General features: G+C 37.8%; 1 protein-coding gene and 1 non-coding gene across 6 annotated transcripts in view; both read left to right on the top strand.

Annotated features, from left to right (window-relative positions):
* Positions 1-18429, top strand: part of Birc6 (baculoviral IAP repeat containing 6) — a 183650-nt gene that overhangs the window by 112740 nt on the left and 52481 nt on the right. For all 5 annotated transcript variants that reach the window (XR_009375738.1, XM_059248553.1, XM_059248552.1 and 2 more), the window contains exons 49-60: positions 116-316; positions 2820-3099; positions 3883-4139; positions 4340-4448; positions 4740-4961; positions 6338-7118; positions 8852-8995; positions 9614-9743; positions 11668-11799; positions 12767-12934; positions 13779-13952; positions 15394-15590. Coding sequence is in view for 4 of the 5 variants with exons in the window: in XM_059248553.1 (XP_059104536.1) it covers positions 116-316; positions 2820-3099; positions 3883-4139; positions 4340-4448; positions 4740-4961; positions 6338-7118; positions 8852-8995; positions 9614-9743; positions 11668-11799; positions 12767-12934; positions 13779-13952; positions 15394-15590 (2795 nt within the window). In the remaining variant the exon portion in view is untranslated. The remainder of the gene's footprint in view (positions 1-115; positions 317-2819; positions 3100-3882; positions 4140-4339; positions 4449-4739; positions 4962-6337; positions 7119-8851; positions 8996-9613; positions 9744-11667; positions 11800-12766; positions 12935-13778; positions 13953-15393; positions 15591-18429) is intronic.
* LOC131897773 (U6 spliceosomal RNA) lies at positions 11118-11220 on the top strand. The gene has a single exon (XR_009375793.1). It is a non-coding gene; the product is annotated as a U6 spliceosomal RNA (small nuclear RNA).

Genomic DNA, 18429 nt, shown 5'->3' with positions numbered 1-18429 from the left:
CAATTCTACTAGATATTTATTTTCTGCTCTTTTTTATAGTTTAATGTTTAGACTCTCTGAAGATTTCTGTGTCTTCCTGAACCTTTTCACAAGTTTGTATGTTTTTTTTTTATAGGTACAATCACATCTAGCAGTCCTACTGCCCAACCAGCTGAGGTGCTTCTGCAAGCCACACCACCCCATCGAAGGGCTCGTTCCGCTGCTTGGTCCTACATCTTTCTGCCAGAAGAGGCTTGGTGTGACCTTACCATCCACCTGCCTTCAGCAGTGTTGCTGAAGGAGATACATATCCAACCTCACCTTGCATCCCTTGCAAGTGAGTATTATGATGCATCCTGAGAATAACACTAGTTTAGAAACAGGTGGAAATGGGAAGTACTATTGAGCAAGCCCCAATATAGTATTCACCTTTGACTTTAGTCTGTGTGTGTGTTTAATCAGTTTTGAGTACAATATTTTAAATTATCCCTAAGTAATTTCTTATTAAGTGAAATGGTGTTTTTTTGTTTTTGTTTTTGTTTGGCTGCTTTTTGTTTGCTTGTTTTATGTTTGGGTTTTTTTTTTTTTTTTTGCAGTTTTGTGTAATTCATTTGGTTGTTAATTGGGTACATTTTATCAAAATATTTTAAAGTAAATTCCTTAAAATATTGGAAAATCAGTTCCAGATTAAGACAGAATCTCTGTAGTGTGTTCATTAATAGTACTTGGTATATACTTGGTAGTATTTTTCACTTTGAAGTCACTTAGCTTCCTTCAGTATACTCACAGTTTATATTGAGACTTTCACAGTCATTTACTGCATCTCATTGTTATCCAGTGTCACTCAGTTGGATGAAAACTCGAGGTATTTCATAGATTCTTACCATGTTTGAAAGAATTTTTTTTTTTTTTTGAGACAGGGTTTCTCTGGGTAGCTTTGCGCCTTTCCTGGAACTCGCTTGGTAGCCCAGGCTGGCCTCGAACTCACAGAGATCCGCCTGGCTCTGCCTCCCAAGTGCTGGGATTAAAGGCGTGCACCACCACCGCCCGGCGAAAGAATATTTTTATTTGAAAGGTAGTCTACTATTTAGTCATGTTATTGAAACTATTACCTAACCACATACAATTAATATAAGGTGAAAGTCAGGCATTATGTCATGTGGCTATAATTTTATCTCAGGGGAGCGTGATATAGGAGAGTTTTGAGCTTGAGACCAGCCTCAAGAATAACATAGACTAAAATCTTACTTTAGCAGGTCAAAAACTATTTCAAAAGACAAAGTACTGCTTGGCATGGTAGCATAGTCCTTTATCCCTAATTACTTAGACTTAGGCAGTAGGATTTAAAGTTGAGGGTCTGCATGGGTGTAATAATGAGTGAGCAACTTAAGGGGACCTAGTTTGAAGATAAAAACAGTGAAATGAGCCGGGCAGTGGTGGCGCACGCCTTTAATCCCAGCACTCGGGAGGCAGAGGCAGGTGGATCTCTGTGAGTTCGAGGCCAGCCTGGGCTACCGAGTGAGTTCCAGGAAAGGCACCAAAACTACACAGAGAAACCCTGTCTCGAAAAATCAATTTAAAAAAAAAAAAAAAAACAGTGAAATGATCTAGTGATGTAGCTCATTGATAGGGCGTTTTTCCCATTAGGCACTGACTTCAATCTCTAACATTCTTTCTTAGCTTCCCTTCTTCCACAGTGAACTAACATTCAGTTAAGTGAGCCTGAAGTGAGCACTTTGATTTGGAAGGAGAAACGTGTAAATGTGGCTAGATTTTACACGTGGGAATTAGGAAACAGTATAGGTAGGGAAAGCAGATATTTATGCATGCTTAATAAACAGATAAGGTACCTGTTGGATTAGAGATTTATTACATATATTCCAATGAAAATTGAATAGATTTATTATTAAATAGTGTTCGGGATTTCCTTTATTTTTATTTTTGTTTCTTACACTGTATTGCTCCTGTAAAATATAGCTAATAGTTTCTTGAAATGTTTTGAAAGTTACAGTTTACAAAGTTTTTAAAATTTCTCTAATCCTCAGTATAAGCCTGGTGTTAAATTGACAGCTAATAAAATTATACTTTGTATGTTTATCATTTGAAATTAAAAATAAAACCAATTTTTAAAATTTTTCTTTGATAGGTATGTTTTCTCTATAGGCTTCTGTTCTATGCTAGGGGTATTAATAACCCCGTGGGAGTTGCCAGTTTGTTACCTCACTGGAACTTTTTAAGTAACAGGAATTGATACTTTTAAAGTTTGAGACTGCTTGGTTCAGGTTTAAAATGCAAACAAAAATAAAGATGAAACCTATTTTAAAATTAACTCTGAATTTAAGCACAGTGTTGCGAATTACACTTGAATTCTTGAACCAATTGGTATTACTATTCTGTTCTTCTCGAATTATTTTAAACAGCTAATCTTAACGTTAACTTGATATAGTCTTTAGTATTCATGACAGTTTTGGTAGAACAGGAATAATAAGTAATTGCTTGTTAGGTTGGGATATTTTGCCTTTTGGGATTATTAGTTGTGTATGTATTGAAATCTACAGTTAATATTTCTTTAGGCGAATAGTTCAATTATTTATGATTATTTACTTATTAAAGATCACTTTTTAAAAATCTCCAAAATTATGATGAATGTTAGTGACAAGATATTCTTTGTTATATATAGTGCTTTCAGTAATTTTATATAGTGTGTACACCTGAAACCTGCCAAATTAGTGGAATTTGTATTAGAGTGTGGCATCTAGTTCGCTTTTTTTTTCTTCTTTTTTTCTTTTCTCTTTTTCTTTTTGGTGTGTGTGTAAATATTCCATTTTTTCTTTCTGTAGCCTGCCCATCCTCAGTGTCTGTTGAAGTAAGTGCAGATGGGGTTAATATGCTACCTTTGTCGACTCCTGTTGTCACAAGTGGACTTACCTACATAAAAATTCAGCTTGTCAAAGCTGAGGTAGCTTCTGCCGTCTGCCTCAGACTACATCGTCCTCGGGATGCCAGCACGTTAGGCCTTTCACAGATTAAATTATTAGGCCTCACTGCTTTTGGCACCACTTCCTCAGCCACGGTTAATAATCCTTTTCTTCCATCTGAAGATCAAGTTTCCAAAACAAGGTATGTTTTTGTTTCTTAAATGATCTCTTTTGTGTTCAAGGCGAGCCTGGTCTATAGAGTGAGTTCCAGGACAGCTGGGGCTACATAAGGAGACTTTGTCTCCCAAAAAAAAGAGGAAAGGAATTATTTGTTCTGTGATATATTTTCTGTGTTAGATTGTAGTAAGTTGTTGTTCTGTGTGTGCTTATATCATACCTAGTTGTATGAGGTTTAATATGATGATTTTGTGAAGGTCTAACAAAACAGTAAATTGAGAATTCTATGTGTTTAGTTTGTGAGTTGACCCTTGCTGTGTGTAGTATGTTTGCTTTTGTAGGTTTCAGTTTGGGGGTTATACTCTTGCTTTAGGGATTCCCAAGTACCTTGCAACAGGAAATATTTGAACCATACAAACTTACCCATAGAAACAATGAACCAATCTTTATGGTGATTCATCAGTGTCAGTTTATTTCACTCATGCAAGGGACCGAAGGTCTCCTCTAGTTCACATTTGATAGATTGGTTTCATTAAAGTTGTTACTTGATCAAACATTTAGGATTTCTTTAGTTTTATGACTCCTTTAGTGTTACTGTATATAACAAAGTTCATTGCTGATGTTTTTTTAAAGCAAATATGTAGTTCTTAAATGATGCGAGCATTGTCCTCTAGAGAAAGCTTACTGTGTGTGTAATTCAGTACTGTGTTTCCAGCATTCCAGAACTTGTAAGATATAGTCTCTTTTATTCCTGCAATAATGTGAGGTATTTGTTACCACGCATCTACTGTTGGATTCTCTATTTCAGCATTGGATGGTTACGGTTATTACATCATTGCCTTACTCATATAAGTGATCTGGAAGGAATGATGGCCAGTGCTGCTGCACCTACTGCCAATCTGCTGCAGACGTGTGCTGCTTTACTGATGTCACCCTACTGCGGAATGCATTCACCCAACATTGAGGTTGTCCTTGTGAAGATTGGGTTGCAGTCCACTAGAATTGGCCTGAAGCTCATAGACATTCTCTTGAGAAACTGTGCAGCATCAGGCAGCGATCCTACAGGTGACTGCTGACTTTGCTCTTACAAGTTTTATAAGCCTGTGTGGTGATCATACTTGAACTACATGGTGTTTGTAATTAACTCTTTCTGAAATGAATTTCTCTTAGAGCTCTGTTACTTTTGAACTGTTCTCATAATTTAACCATATCTTCCATTTTAAATTGGCTAATTTAAAAACAATATTTTTCCCCCCTTGGCTTAGATTTGAATAGCCCTTTACTTTTTGGAAGGCTGAATGGACTTTCCTCTGATTCTACAATAGATATTCTTTACCAGCTTGGTACAACTCAGGATCCTGGAACTAAAGACAGGTATATGTTGGTACTGTTTTTTATTTAATCACAAACATGCTGTAGTGAATTGAACTTAATACTCTCCCTTAGAAAGGCCTTACAAAAGTATTATATATCAGTATCTATTTATATGCTTTACGTAGTGGAACCTAAATGTACATTCTTTATGTTTAGACATATTTTGAATGCTTTTGAGCTAAAAATAGAATTCTGAGTCAATATTGTCTTTCCAGGATTAGTTCGCATGTAAAGATGTTGTTTCTATCAGATATCAGTTGTAGCATTACTGGACTTTCTTTTTCTTTAAAGAATTCAGGCCTTGCTAAAATGGGTCAGTGACTCTGCAAAAATGGCTGCTTTGAAGAGAAGTGGTAGGATGAACTATATGTGCCCGAGCTCATCAGCTGTTGAATATGGTCTTCTCATGCCGTCCCCCTCTCATCTGCACTGTGTAGCGGCGATTCTTTGGCACAGTTATGAATTGCTTGTAGAGTATGATTTGCCAGCACTGCTGGACCGAGAGCTTTTTGAGTAAGTCTGAGTGAAATCCTACCCTCTTCCCCTGGGTACTAGATTACTGTAGGTTTTCGCTTGATAAGTAGATTATTTTGTCTGTTTCAGTAGTTTTCCACTCTAAAGGTGGTGGGACCTGGGAGAATAGAGCCTAAGAATGAGGCGGACTAAAATCTCACACAATAGCCAACTTTATTCAGAGCATCAGACAGTTTATACTCTAAGGATTAAGAAGAGTCATTTGAGTAAAGTATATAATCACAAGGACAAGCCACACATGGCAAAAACATGTTTTTCCATATCCATATATGAATAACAACAGCTTATGTAAACTGACTCCTATCTGTTACACCTGGGAGGATCATGGAAACACATTCCAAGAATAATCTCTTTTTGAAGAAACTGAGGTCACAGCGCAAGAGTCTTGTTTTCTTGGAGTTTTCTCACAAGCACTCCGAGTTCTCACATGACTCCATTCTTGGACTGTGTTCCAACAAATGATAATTTTTCCTTGATAGTAATGATAGTTTGAAAATAATAAATACAAAAGTATAGTACTTTTGAAGTGAGATACCACATTATTATTTTCTCCCATGCTGGGGAACGACATGCTCTATCACTGAGCTATACTCCCAGTCTTACTTGTTTTAAGATTGATTGGCAATATTGCTAGCTTTTCTTCAAATCAGAAATCTTTGTGTAGGTGTTCTGGAGGGCTTTGTGTTATTCTCACTTGCAAATATTTCTGTCAGCTAAGTTTTTCTTTACTGTGCAGCTGTGGAAGGAAAGTACACGAAGAAAGATTGAGATTGGCAGGGATGGTGGCCCACCTCTAATCCTAGTTATGATATATGCACTTGGGTGACCCCGGCTGGCTAGTGTACCCCACGTGTGCAAGCAAACATGCTGGCATGCTCTGCAGATGCAGTGCTGGGCTGTTAGACGATCCACACCAGGAGGGCAGGGTGCCAGTGGACAGTCATTTATGACACAGACGCCACATCTGCACAGAAATGGTTTATTGTCATAGAGAGACGAAGAGAAAGACAAAAAAGAGGGAGAAGAGAGAGAAAGAGACAGGAGTGGGGGGGGGTCGAGGGCACATACTCGTGGGAGGAAAAGCAGAAGAGAGAGAGGAGGGGGAGGTTTCCTTAAAATGAGGTTTTTACATCAGGATGCAGGATGGCGCCAAGGGATGGGTCGAAATACTAACATTGGGTTCCAAGGGGTGGGTCAGAATATCAAAGAAGAGGATTGGGAGTGGGAGGAAATGTCAAGTAAACTCTTTTTGTCATTACATTTAATCTCCTGTAGGAATTTTTTCTGCAGTGAACGCTTTCCTAAAAAAACAAACAAAAAACCAATTATTCATGTGGTATCATTTCTTTCTCTAGGTTACTTTTTAATTGGTCCATGTCTCTTCCGTGCAACATGGTTTTGAAGAAAGCTGTTGACAGTCTACTTTGCTCCATGTGCCATATACACCCAAATTATTTTTCCTTGCTCATGGGCTGGATGGGAATTATCCCTCCTCCAGTACAGTGTCATCATAGACTGTCCATGACAGATGATAGCAAGAAGCAAGATCTTAGTTCGTCATTGACAGATGACTCCAAAAATGCACAAGCACCTCTTGCACTAACCGAATCCCACTTGGCAACTCTTGCTTCCTCTTCTCAGTCTCCAGAAGCTATTAAACAGTTGCTAGACTCAGGGTTGCCCTCCCTTCTTGTGAGGAGTTTGGCTAGTTTTTGTTTTAGCCACATTTCCTACTCGGAAAGCATTGCTCAGTCAATAGATAATTCCCAGGACAAACTCAGGCGGCATCATGTTCCACAGCATTGCAATAAGATGCCTATCACAGCAGACCTAGTTGCTCCTATTCTGAGGTTTTTGACTGAAGTTGGCAATAGCCATATCATGAAAGATTGGCTTGGTGGTTCTGAAGTTAACCCACTGTGGACAGCACTTCTATTTTTATTGTGTCACTCTGGATCAACTGCTGGAGGACATAATTTAGGGGCACAGCAGAGCAGCCCAAAATCAGCTTCTCATCCTTCAGCCGCTACCACAGGACTGACGACTCAGCAACGGACAGCCATTGAGAATGCAACTGTTGCCTTCTTTCTGCAGTGTATTTCCTGTCACCCTAATAATCAGAAGCTGATGGCACAGGTAAGAGCACAAAGCCATCTCAGAGTTGATGGGGGCCTTACTAATAGGAGAAAGTATGGCATTTTTGGAAGTAGTTAACTGAGGGCCACGTGATAATAAAGCTTGGGATTAAGTACGTATAAGTATCAGAATCTAAGCACAATTGAAGTATCAGTGTCTTTCCCCTCTCCTTGAAATATATGGTCTTAAAAAATCCATTACATTTAGGGGGAGGTGACTGGAAATTCATGACCATTCTGACTACAATCTGATACTCTTTCAAAACTCCCTAGTTTAAGAACAAGCCTGAAAGAATGTAGTTTGGCTGCTGATTGACTGTTAGATATTACCAGACTGCTGTCATCACTGTTGGTTTGCCTCTCATCACACAGACATTAAAAGTAGGTTTCAGGAGAGAGGCTCTGGACATTACAGACAGTTTACTGGAGTTAGTCTGGTGTTTAAGGATATTTGCTGGAGCTTTGGTTTAGTTTGTTGCTGGCTTCTATAGCTCTGTGGCTTTTGTGGCTTTGGGCAAGTTGTTTAATATATATATCAGGGCTAATACCTATATCAGAGAATTTTTAACACAGACATTGTGTACAAGTACTTTAGCATAAAACCTCTGTGAAATAGGGGAGTATGATGAACAGGAAAAAGCTTCTTTTTCTTCCTGTTAGTGGGGATTGCTTATTCCTGTCATTCTGTTAATATAGGAGAACATTCCAAATTTTTATAAATATAGAGTGACGTGGCTTTATTAAGTGGAAAAGCAAGGTAAATTAGTGCTCATAGTAGTAGTTATTACGGAAAGTACTTTCTGCTTAAAAGGGATTGCTTGAATTATAAGCTCAAACCCAGGGGCATAATTATTGATATTTAAAAGTTAGAACTGTGCTTTGAGTACACCGAGTTGCTGTGTTCCTTTGATTTTTGGCTTTATTATCACCTATTTCTTATTAAGGCTTTGCTTTTGATGCAATACCAACACCCCCCACCCCCAGTCCTCACTATGAAGCCCAGACTGCCCTCAAACTCGCAAAGACTTAACTGCCTCTCAGTGCTGGGATTAAGGCATGGGCCACCATACCTGACTAACGGCTTGTCTAAAAGTAATTTTTACTGTATTAAAAACACTTTGATATTGACTAAAATTAGTTATACTAGATGTGAAAAAATATTAAGCATTCCTTTCAGCTATTGAAATGGTTCTTGCTTTGTTTTGTTTTGTTTTTTTCTTTTTTTGTGAGTCAAGGTCTCAGTATGTAGGCTGGCCTGGAACTTGCTATGTAGACTAGGCTGACTTGAGTTTAGACACCTACTTGCTTTGACTCCTGAGTGCTAGGATTAAAGGTGTGTGCCATCATACTGGGCTGTTTCTTACACTTTTAATTGTTTATCTGCCTGTGTATTCCTATACACAATATAAACAGTGGTGTTTTTTTTTGTTTTTTTTTTTTTAAGATAAGCAATGTTTATATGAAGACTTGATGCATTAAAATACTTTTGTTAGCCAGGCAGTGGTGGCACATGTCTTTAATCCCAGCACTCGGAGAGGCAGAGGCGAGCAGATCTCTGAGTTGGAAGACAGCCTGGTCTACAGAGTGAGTTCCAGGACAGCCAGGGCTACAAAGAGAAACCCTGTCTTGGGGGGAAAGAGTTTGTTAGTTTACATTCTTAATTTCTTGTTCATTTTTCAAAATATAAACCTTCAAATAATCCACTTAACTTTTGACATTTCTTGCCTTTGCCAGGTTCTCTGTGAACTATTTCAGACAGCTCCTCAAAGGGGTAGCCTCCCAACATCAGGGAATATTTCAGGGTTTGTACGAAGACTGTTTTTACAGTTGATGTTGGAGGATGAAAAGGTGACAATGTTTCTTCAGTCACCATGTCCAGTGAGTAATATTGATTATTACCTTCATGTCTCTATAACTTGAATACTTTTTTGGGGAACTTGCAGTGAGTTCTGTTCTCATTTTTTTCTTTTCACTTACTGTGTATGAGTGTCTTGCTCGAATGTGTGTCTGTGTACCATATATGTGCCTGATACCCAGGGAGGTGAGAGTAGGATGTTGGATCCCTGGAACTAGAGCTCTGTGAGGTGCCATGTATGTGCTAGGAATCAAACCCAGGTCCTCTGTAAGAACAAGTGCTCTTCACTGTGGAGCAATGGTTCCAGCCCCCTCTCCTCATTAGTAATGCAGCAGACTGAAACAAGAGCTTTTTGAGTCAGTGACAAACGTGTCAGCAAGGATAATTTGCCATAGCCCCTTTAGGGAAATAACAACTGTACTGTATTTTGAATTATGTGATTTGTTTTGGGGATACACACATTATGTATTACCAATCTAAAAAGTTGATGAGCAATTCCTATGGAAAGCATGCCAGAAATACTTAAAATATGCAAAGTACTTTGTATACTTATTGAACTTTTTATTCTTCCATGCCTTTGAAATTGATTCGTAATGGTATGTATTCTAAAACACTCAACTTCTTAATCAATTTTTTCCCAGCTGTACAAAGGGAGAATTAATGCAACTAGCCACGTCATCCAACACCCAATGTATGGAGCAGGTCATAAGTTTCGTACTCTTCATTTGCCAGTCTCAACAACATTATCAGATGTTCTTGATAGAGTTTCAGGTAAGTTTTAGTTTTTCTTTAACCCTGTTTCATGCGTTTGAGCTTTAAGAATACAATTTATACCTGATGGCTGTGGCACATATCTTTAGTCCCAGCACTTGGAAGGCAGAGCCAGCCGGATCTCTGTAAGTTCGAGGCCAGCCTGGTCTACAGATCGAGATCCAGGACAGGCACCAAAACTACATGGACAAACCCTGTCTGGAAAAACAAACAAACAAACGATTTATTTTTCTTTTATGTGTATGGTGGTTTTGCTTGCAAATGTATATTTGTATCACATATGTGCATTGGTTCCTCTAGAACTGGAGTTAGAGACAGCTGTAAGACACTATGTGATGCTGAGGACTGAACCTGGGTCCTGTGCAAAAGCAGCACTCTCTCTTAGCTACTGAGCCAGCTCTTCAGTCCCTTGTAACTTTATTAGTTTCCACCCACTCAGAAACTGTTTTACAAGAAAAAAATGTAAATATCTTCATAGCTTGAAAACAGAACACAATATTAATTAGGCAATAATGAATATTACCTTCAGGGAATAATAGTCTTAGCTATGATGTCAGCTATGTCTTGTGATAACAGGATAGGAGCTGGAAGTGCAAACAGTCCACTGGAAATCGTTGGTGGGTTTTTCCCACACACAGCCATCTGGTCACTCTCTTGTAGTTGCATTAGTATATGGATGGCAGGTTTCAAATTAATAAGTATTTTCTGAATCTAGAGATAAAAATCAGCAAATTGTCAAAAATGAAAATAAAAGGAGAAAGATTACCTGGTTACCTCATTGTTCCTAAATGTTAGTGAAGAAAGCAGACTGAACATTCTCTCCTAGGTGCTTGTAAACAACATAACATGTATTAAGGAAAAATCTGCTTTTTTCTTATTTGTTCTTTGAGCCAGAATTTCTTTTTGTAACAGACCAGGCTGACCTCAAACTCAGAGAGATCTGCCAGCCTCTGCCTCCTGAGTGCTGGGATTAAAGGCATGTACTACCAAGCCCAGCTGGAAAAAGCTGCTTTTAATGGCACTGTGAACATCAACTTTAGATAGTTAAGTGTTTATTGCCATTTAGAAGTTCTAGTTATTGAGTGAATAAAATGGTTATTTTCTGTAATAAGAGCTGTAATTTTCTCTAGTGATGTGCCTGTGAGAATGACCCATTTTGCATCTAAAACCAATTTTGACTATGTGTATTAGATTTTAAAGGTAACTGGTAATGTGTATATGTTATGACATAAAAATAATTATGTTCTTATTTATATGCTTAAGAGGGAGACCAGTGTTTTCCAGGGAATTAGTGAAGGAAAAGGATGGGAGCTGACAAGTTACCACATGAAAATCCAAAGCTCACAAGAAAAGACAGTTTAAGAGATTGGGAAGGTGCTTGCTTGGCAGCACGTATAATGTAATTGGAAGAACATGGAGAGGAGCAGCACTCCTGCACAAGGATGACATGCAAATTCATGAAGGATTCCATTTTTAAAGACAAAGTTAGAAACTTGTAAACATTTGCAGGTAGTAAGTCAAACCATGTAGGTGAAACTGCTCACTATTATGAAATCAAATAAAAGAATTCTCTTCCAAGATGGTTCTGGGGGTAAAAGAAGTTTCTAGAGGCTGGGGTAGGAGGATCACTAAAGCTTGGGAGGTTAGAGTCTAGCATCACAGTGAGACCTTGTGTCATAGCAAGAAAAAGATTGGTTTTTAGTTTACGTTCCTATCACTAACGCAGTTGTTTGCATAGAGCTGCAGTTCTACCCCTCAGCTATACAAAGAATACAGTAGAATTTTAATATGCTATAATAACTGCATTTTATAGTTTGTTTTTAATTTAAAAATGGCAACTTACTATTAAAACAAAACTAATGCTATTGCTTTCTTTCTGGATAATGTAGAAAAGCACTGTATTTTAGACAGTATTTTCTTACAGATACTCCAAGTATCACAGCTAAACTCATTAGTGAGCAAAAAGATGATAAAGAGAAGAAGAACCATGAAGAGAAAGAAAAGGTGAAGGCGGAAAATGGGTTTCAGGATAACTACAGCGTTGTTGTTGCTTCTGGTATGCTTTCTGCCATCTTTATTTCCCTTGGTTTTTAATGTAATACAGCACTGTGTGTTTACAGAAACATCATCTAATAAAGTAAATGTACTCATGGGATATTGTACTTATGTTTTAATACATAATAATGTTTAAAAATCTTGTACCAGAAGTCTCTCGTTGTCTGTAGAATTACTTAACTGTTTATCAACTAATGGTTGCTTACAATACTCCACCAGGAACTGAACATGTATGAATGACATAGATACTGAGTTTTAATTTGATAGGCTGCCCTTACCACAATATGAATTGTACTTGAGAAAGTCCATTAATGTAAGAACTTTTGTATAACTTCCTTCTTTAAGCACATGTTAAAACACAAGTACAAAGAATTTACTGGTTTTCGTTTATATTGTTTTTATTACATTAAAGATTTAAATATTTTAAAAATAAGTTTCTAGTATTGATTTAGGAAAAAGAAAAAATACTAAAATACTATCAAGGGTAACTGATAGTTTTGTAGAGTCATATCTTTCACAGAATTGAGATGCTTCTAGTTCAAATGAGAAGGCTCTATTAAAAAAATGAGGTGAACCAGAGGGAGAGGGAGGGAGGAAAAGAGAGAGAGAGAGAATTAAAGTATGCTTAGACTGCTCGTCATCAGGATCATGGTATATATTTGCCTTCCTTATCAGAAGAATCAACATGACGTCTCTTATACCTATTTTCTAAAACTACGGTTTTGCTTGGATAGCCACTTGTATCTATAGTTGATGGCAACTTGCAGTATTCTTATTTTCTTGGCAATTATAGATGGAAAGCCAAAAATTACAACATATTATTAAGGTCAGATAGAATTGGGAGCTTAGATCTGGATTAATGATTTGGTGTTAGTTAGGAATGCCTATTTTATTAAAACATTTTAGAAACTTTTACTTTAGGATATAAACTACAGAACAGAAAAACCTAACCAGTTATTATCTTAAAGGGTTGAAATCACAGTCTAAACGTGCTGTGTCTGCTACACCACCTCGCCCACCATCCAGGAGGGGAAGAGCAATTCCTGATAAAATCGGAAGTACTTCCTCCAGTGCAGACGCTGCTAACAAAATCATCACCGTGCCAGTGTTTCACTTGTTTCACAGACTCTTGGCAGGTAACATTGATGATGAGTAAACACCAGAGCATGTTCTGAGACTTAGGACTGCACAAGTTGTGTGGTAGCTCTGTTGCTTTGGCTGATTTAAAGAGGTACTGGGGATTTTTCCACATAGTTCCTTTTAGGTACAATAAGTCCACAAAGAGAATAGCCTTTTTAATGTCTGTTTCAGTGTCACAAAGTTCTTTTTGTCCCCAATTCTATGTCTTCTTTACCTTTGCTGTGAGCAGAGTGTAAGATGAAGTAGTAGTATCAACAGGCTTTATAGGTATAATTCTAGCTGAGGATTCCAAGATAGAGCATTGGCGATCTGTTAATGTAATCATTTTTGTCTATGCCATACTCTTACTGCCAACTAACGCTGATCTCCTTTCTTAACTTCACACCCTAACTTTATAGCAGAGGTCAAGAAACTGACTGGTGGGTTATTTACTATATCTCTGTGTAAATAAAATTTTATTATAATATGTTTGCCAGTGTTTAATGTATTATCCTTAGCTAGAGATAGTTGTTGCAGTTATGTGGTCTCATATCTTAAAGTATTTGTTATCTAAGCCCCCTATGAAAGTATTTGCAGATGTTAGATTTTCGAGTATTTGCTCTTTCATTTGTCATTTGACCTTGGTATTCTTCAGATTTTTTTTCTGGGTGTTATCTTTATGTATATTGGAAACAGCTTGGCTTTTGTAGACTTTGCAATTTTTAAACTGTTTTGAAATTGCTATATTTATCAAACTCTTGCCCATGATTTAGTAAAAATAATTTGTTAATTAAGAAAGTCAAGCCAAGTAAAAATATCTCCCTCTTAGATTTTGTTTTAACTTAATTATGTCATTTTTAGGTCAGCCATTACCAGCTGAAATGACACTTGCTCAGCTTCTAACTCTTCTCTATGACCGAAAACTTCCTCAAGGTTACCGCTCAATAGACCTTACTGTTAAATTGGGATCAAAAGTCATTACAGATCCAAGTTTGTCCAAAACGGATTCTTTTAAAAGACTACACCCTGAAAAAGGTATGTACGTGATACTGCTTTAAAACTTACAGTCCGGTGTTGGCAAGGTGGCTTCAGTCAGTAAAGTACGTACTCTGCAAGCATGAAGATCCAGGTTTGATCTCCAGCTTTCACAGGAAGAAGTTGAATGTGCTGGGAGGCAGAGACGAGAACAGCCCTAACATTCACTGGTCAGCTCATCTACTCTTAATTGGTTGAGCTCCAGGTTTTAAAGAGGAAATCCTGTCTCAAGAAAGTAAGGTCAGCCAGGCAGTGGTGGTGCGTGTGTTTAATCCTAGCAAAAGCAGGTTGATCTCCGTGAGTTCAAGGCCAGCCTGGTCTATAGAGTGAGTTTCAGGACAGCCAGGGCTACCCAGAGAAACCCTTGTAAAAACCAAAGGGGAAAGGTAAGGTCAATGGCATCTAAGAATGACAATCAAAGCTGACTTCTCCTAGTATGCATTTGCATGCCACCCCTGCTCCCCAGCACATTCATACACATATGTAACAAAACAACTTATTGGTCTGTTAGGTCAAAGACAGTGTTTTCAATTTCAAATTGACCAGTTATTTTCATATATTAACTTAATGGTACTTTCTTGTCAGTGATTTGACTTATTTGTAAATATTGGAAACAATTTCATTTGGAATCTGTTAATTCATCTTAGATCATCACTTCAAATGAGTACATAAAGTTTTCTTTCTAACATTTTTTGTGAGAATTATATAACTGCCATTTTTTTTATTCTTAATTTATTTTATGTATATGAGTGACCTGTCTTCATGTACACTGTAAGAGGGAATCAGATCCCATTACAGATGGTTGTGAGCCACCATGTGGTTGCTGGGAATTGAACTCGGGACCTCTGGAAGAGCAGCCAGTGCTGTTAACCTCTGAGCCATCTTTCTAGCCCCTAATTTTTTTTTTTCATTTCTTAAATTTTATGTGTATGATTGTTTTATCTGCCTAGATGTATATGCACCACGTGTGTGCCTAATACCCAAGGAGATCAGAGAAAAAGGAGTCCATTCCTCTGGAACTATAATTACAGATGGCTGTAGGCCAGTAAATTACAAATTGGGGTTATAACTTGATCGTTTTTGTTCTCTTTTGTTCTTACTTTTACTTCAAAAATTGCTTATTATCTGTGTGTGTGTGTGTGTGTGTGTGTGTATGTATGTGTGTGTGTGTGTGTGTGTGTGTGTCTGCGTCTGCGTGTCTGTGTGTGCACCAGCCACAACACACTTGTGGCAGTCAGAGGTCAACTTTGGAGACCATCTCCTTCCACTATGAATTCCTGGTATTAAACTCAGGCAAGCTTACACAGCAAGTAGTGCTTTTATCTACTGAGTGTCTCGTCATTTCTGCTCTTTCTTTTTATGCTTGTATAAATGAAGGCATATTGTATATGTACATAGGTTCTTTCTTACATACTGAGTTTTTGTGTAATGTATTATATAGATCATGGAGACTTAATTGGTAGCTGTCCAGAAGATGAGGCTCTTACTCCTAATGATGAGTGCATGGATGGAATGCTGGATGAATCTTTGCTGGAAACCTGTCCCATTCAGTCACCATTACAGGTTTTTGCAGGAATGGGTGGACTTGCTCTTATTGCAGAGAGACTGCCCATGCTCTATCCAGAAGTAATTCAGCAGGTAAGCTAAGCTTCCTACCATGGTGCATTGTGGCATAGTGAGGTTCTCTGTTCTTTAAGTTGGTCATATTAACCTTGAAATGTTCTCATAATTTTTGAGCACTGGGTAAGTCATGGATTAGCTTATATAAAATGTATGAGGATCATCTGGGAATAAATAACCTCATTGAAGTATGGCCTTTCCCTTTATGTTAATGTTATGGTCCTCACACTAACATTCTCATTTCTGTATGTAGCTTAGATAGGATATTGACTGTGGCATACTACTTATTTGTGTCTTTTTTAACTTCTACTATTATCTTAGATGCCATTTCTCATTTAGATAGTTTTAAATCATTAATTCAGCCCATGTCAGTGTTCATTTTTGCCACTGTCATCGATGTATATGTGCTTTTCATGTTCTTTTATATTAATGGACAGTTTTGTCATTTGTCTCTCTAATGTTCTTTAGGGACAGAGGAAAAAATCTGGTGGGTGTCCTGGCTTACACCTCTAATTTCAGCACTTGAAAGGCATGGGCAGGATTGCCAGCTCGGGGTCATTTGGGCTACAGATAGCAAGATCTTTTCTCAAAAAACAACCCCAAAATGATCATGTTTTCATTTTTCATGGTTTGAAATGATGGTCAAGGACAGTGGTTCTCCATCTGCGAGTCATGACCCCACATCAGATATCATGCATATCAGATATTTACATTGCGATTCATAACAATTGCAAAATTACAGTTACAAAGTAGCGACAATAATTTTATCGTTGGGTGTCACTACAACATGAGGAACTGTATTAAAGGGTTGCAGTATTGGGAGGACTGAGAACCACTGGTCTAGGGTCTAGATCTAAAATGTATATTGCATTGTGTTGTCTTTTCTCTGTAGTCATCTTTATAAGTTTAAACTTTGTTTCTTTTATGACTATGATGTTTTAAAGGGCTAAGAATAGCTGTTGGGTCAATATGGAACCTCACTCATACATACATACATACATGTATATACCTGGATTTCTTAGATTTATTTGTAGATCATGACTGGAATCAGACTCCCTCTAGCAATATTATGTCTCCAGTATAAGAAATTTTGTCTCCATGAAGTTCAGGGGCTGGACCAAGAAATGTTCTGAAAGCTTAGTCATGTTGTACTAGAAAGTGGGAGAAATTCTCAAAGAGTGATGCAAACAATGTTAAGAGGATGTAGAAGACTGCTTGAGGGGGATCTCATACCAAATCTGATTGCACTAGGTCATAAAAATAAATAGTAGACTCTTGTAACTTATAGAATAAAATTAGAATACATATTGATAGATACTCCATGAGTAGGTGAGAAGAAAGGACTAATTCCCCAATATTTCAGAACCAGATAATGTTGTAAACAGATGTTTCTGTGTCCCAACCACCCAGTCCCAAATAACTGACTTAGAGGCCGAATACGAATTATAATGCTTGTCGGCTAATAGCTCAAGCTTATTACTAGCTAGCTCTTACATTTTAAGTCAACCCATATTTCTATTTATGCTTTGCCATGGCGGTACCTTTATTTGCATGGCACGTTCATCTCCTGCTCCCTCTTCATCTGGCTGATGACTTCTCTCTCTGCTCTTCTCCTTCCCATCATTCTTAGTTTGGTTGCCCTGCTTGTATTTCCTGCCTGACTACTGGCCAATCAGCATTTTATTAAACCAGTTTGAGTGACAAATCTTTACAATGTACAAGAAAATTACTCCACAACATAATGTAGAAAGAATGACAGAATTGGGAAGTCATCCTAGCTAACCACTGTAGTTGTGGTGTTGTCCTTTTATTTAATTGTTGCTGCTGTTTAAGCCCTGGCTGTTGGAATCAGAAACTGTAACTGCGCCCTTGTGTTCTTCTCTCCACTCCTTAAAAACCCTTCTCCTCTGGCTCTTCCATACCACTTCCTGTTAGCTAATTGCTGAATCAGCCTCCTGACTTCACTTGAATTTTATTTAATCAAATACATCTTTCCATCATTAAAGAAATGTTCCAGAGCATAAACAAAAGTAACACACCTTAAAATAGTATTCTGCAACACTATGGTTTCAAGGACGTTTTTGTTTGTTTTGTTTTTTGAGATTATAACATATTACATCATTTTCCCCTTCTTCTTTCTTCCTCCAAACTGTCCCACATACCCCTTCTTGCTCTGTTTTATTTATTTATTTATTTATTTATTTATTTATTTATTTATTTATTTTGGTTTTTTGAGACAGGGTTTCTCTGTGTAGTTTTGGTGCCTGTAGACCAGGCTGGCCTCGAACTCACAGAGATCCGCCTGGCTCTGCCTCCCCAGTGCTGGGATTAAAGGCCTTCACCACCACCGCCCGGCCCTTGCTCTGTGTTAAATTCATGACCTCTTTCATTGTTACTACATGTGCATATGTGTATATATTCTTTTTTGTTTGTTTGTTTTTGTGAGCTGAGAATCGAACCCAGGGCCTTGTGCTTGCTAGGCAAGCGCTCTACCACTGAGCTAAATCCCCAACCCGTGTATATATTCTTAAATATATAAATACAGCCTGCTCAGTCTGTAGAATGTTACTTGTTTGCTTGTTTTCAGGCCTGACCATTTATTTAGTGGTGGATAACCAATTGGTGTGCTCTTCCCTGGGGAGGACTATTTCTTAGTTGCCTATAGTTTTTGTGTAGGACTGAGACCTCATGGGCTTTCCCCCACCCATTTTTGGTGTGTCTATGGGTGTTGTCTTTATTTAACTCTAATTTGGGCAGTCATATTGATGCAGTTTTATGGGTGTAGCCTGATATTACTAGGAGACACAATCTCACAGTAAACTCCTGATCCTCTGGCTCTTACAGTCTTTCTTCCTAC

Source organism: Peromyscus eremicus, chromosome 22 (assembly GCF_949786415.1).
Source record: "Peromyscus eremicus chromosome 22, PerEre_H2_v1, whole genome shotgun sequence".
NCBI classification, from domain to species: domain Eukaryota; kingdom Metazoa; phylum Chordata; class Mammalia; order Rodentia; family Cricetidae; genus Peromyscus; species Peromyscus eremicus.
The sequence above is the reverse complement of the archived record's forward strand: the minus strand, read 5'-3'. Positions and strand labels throughout refer to the sequence as shown.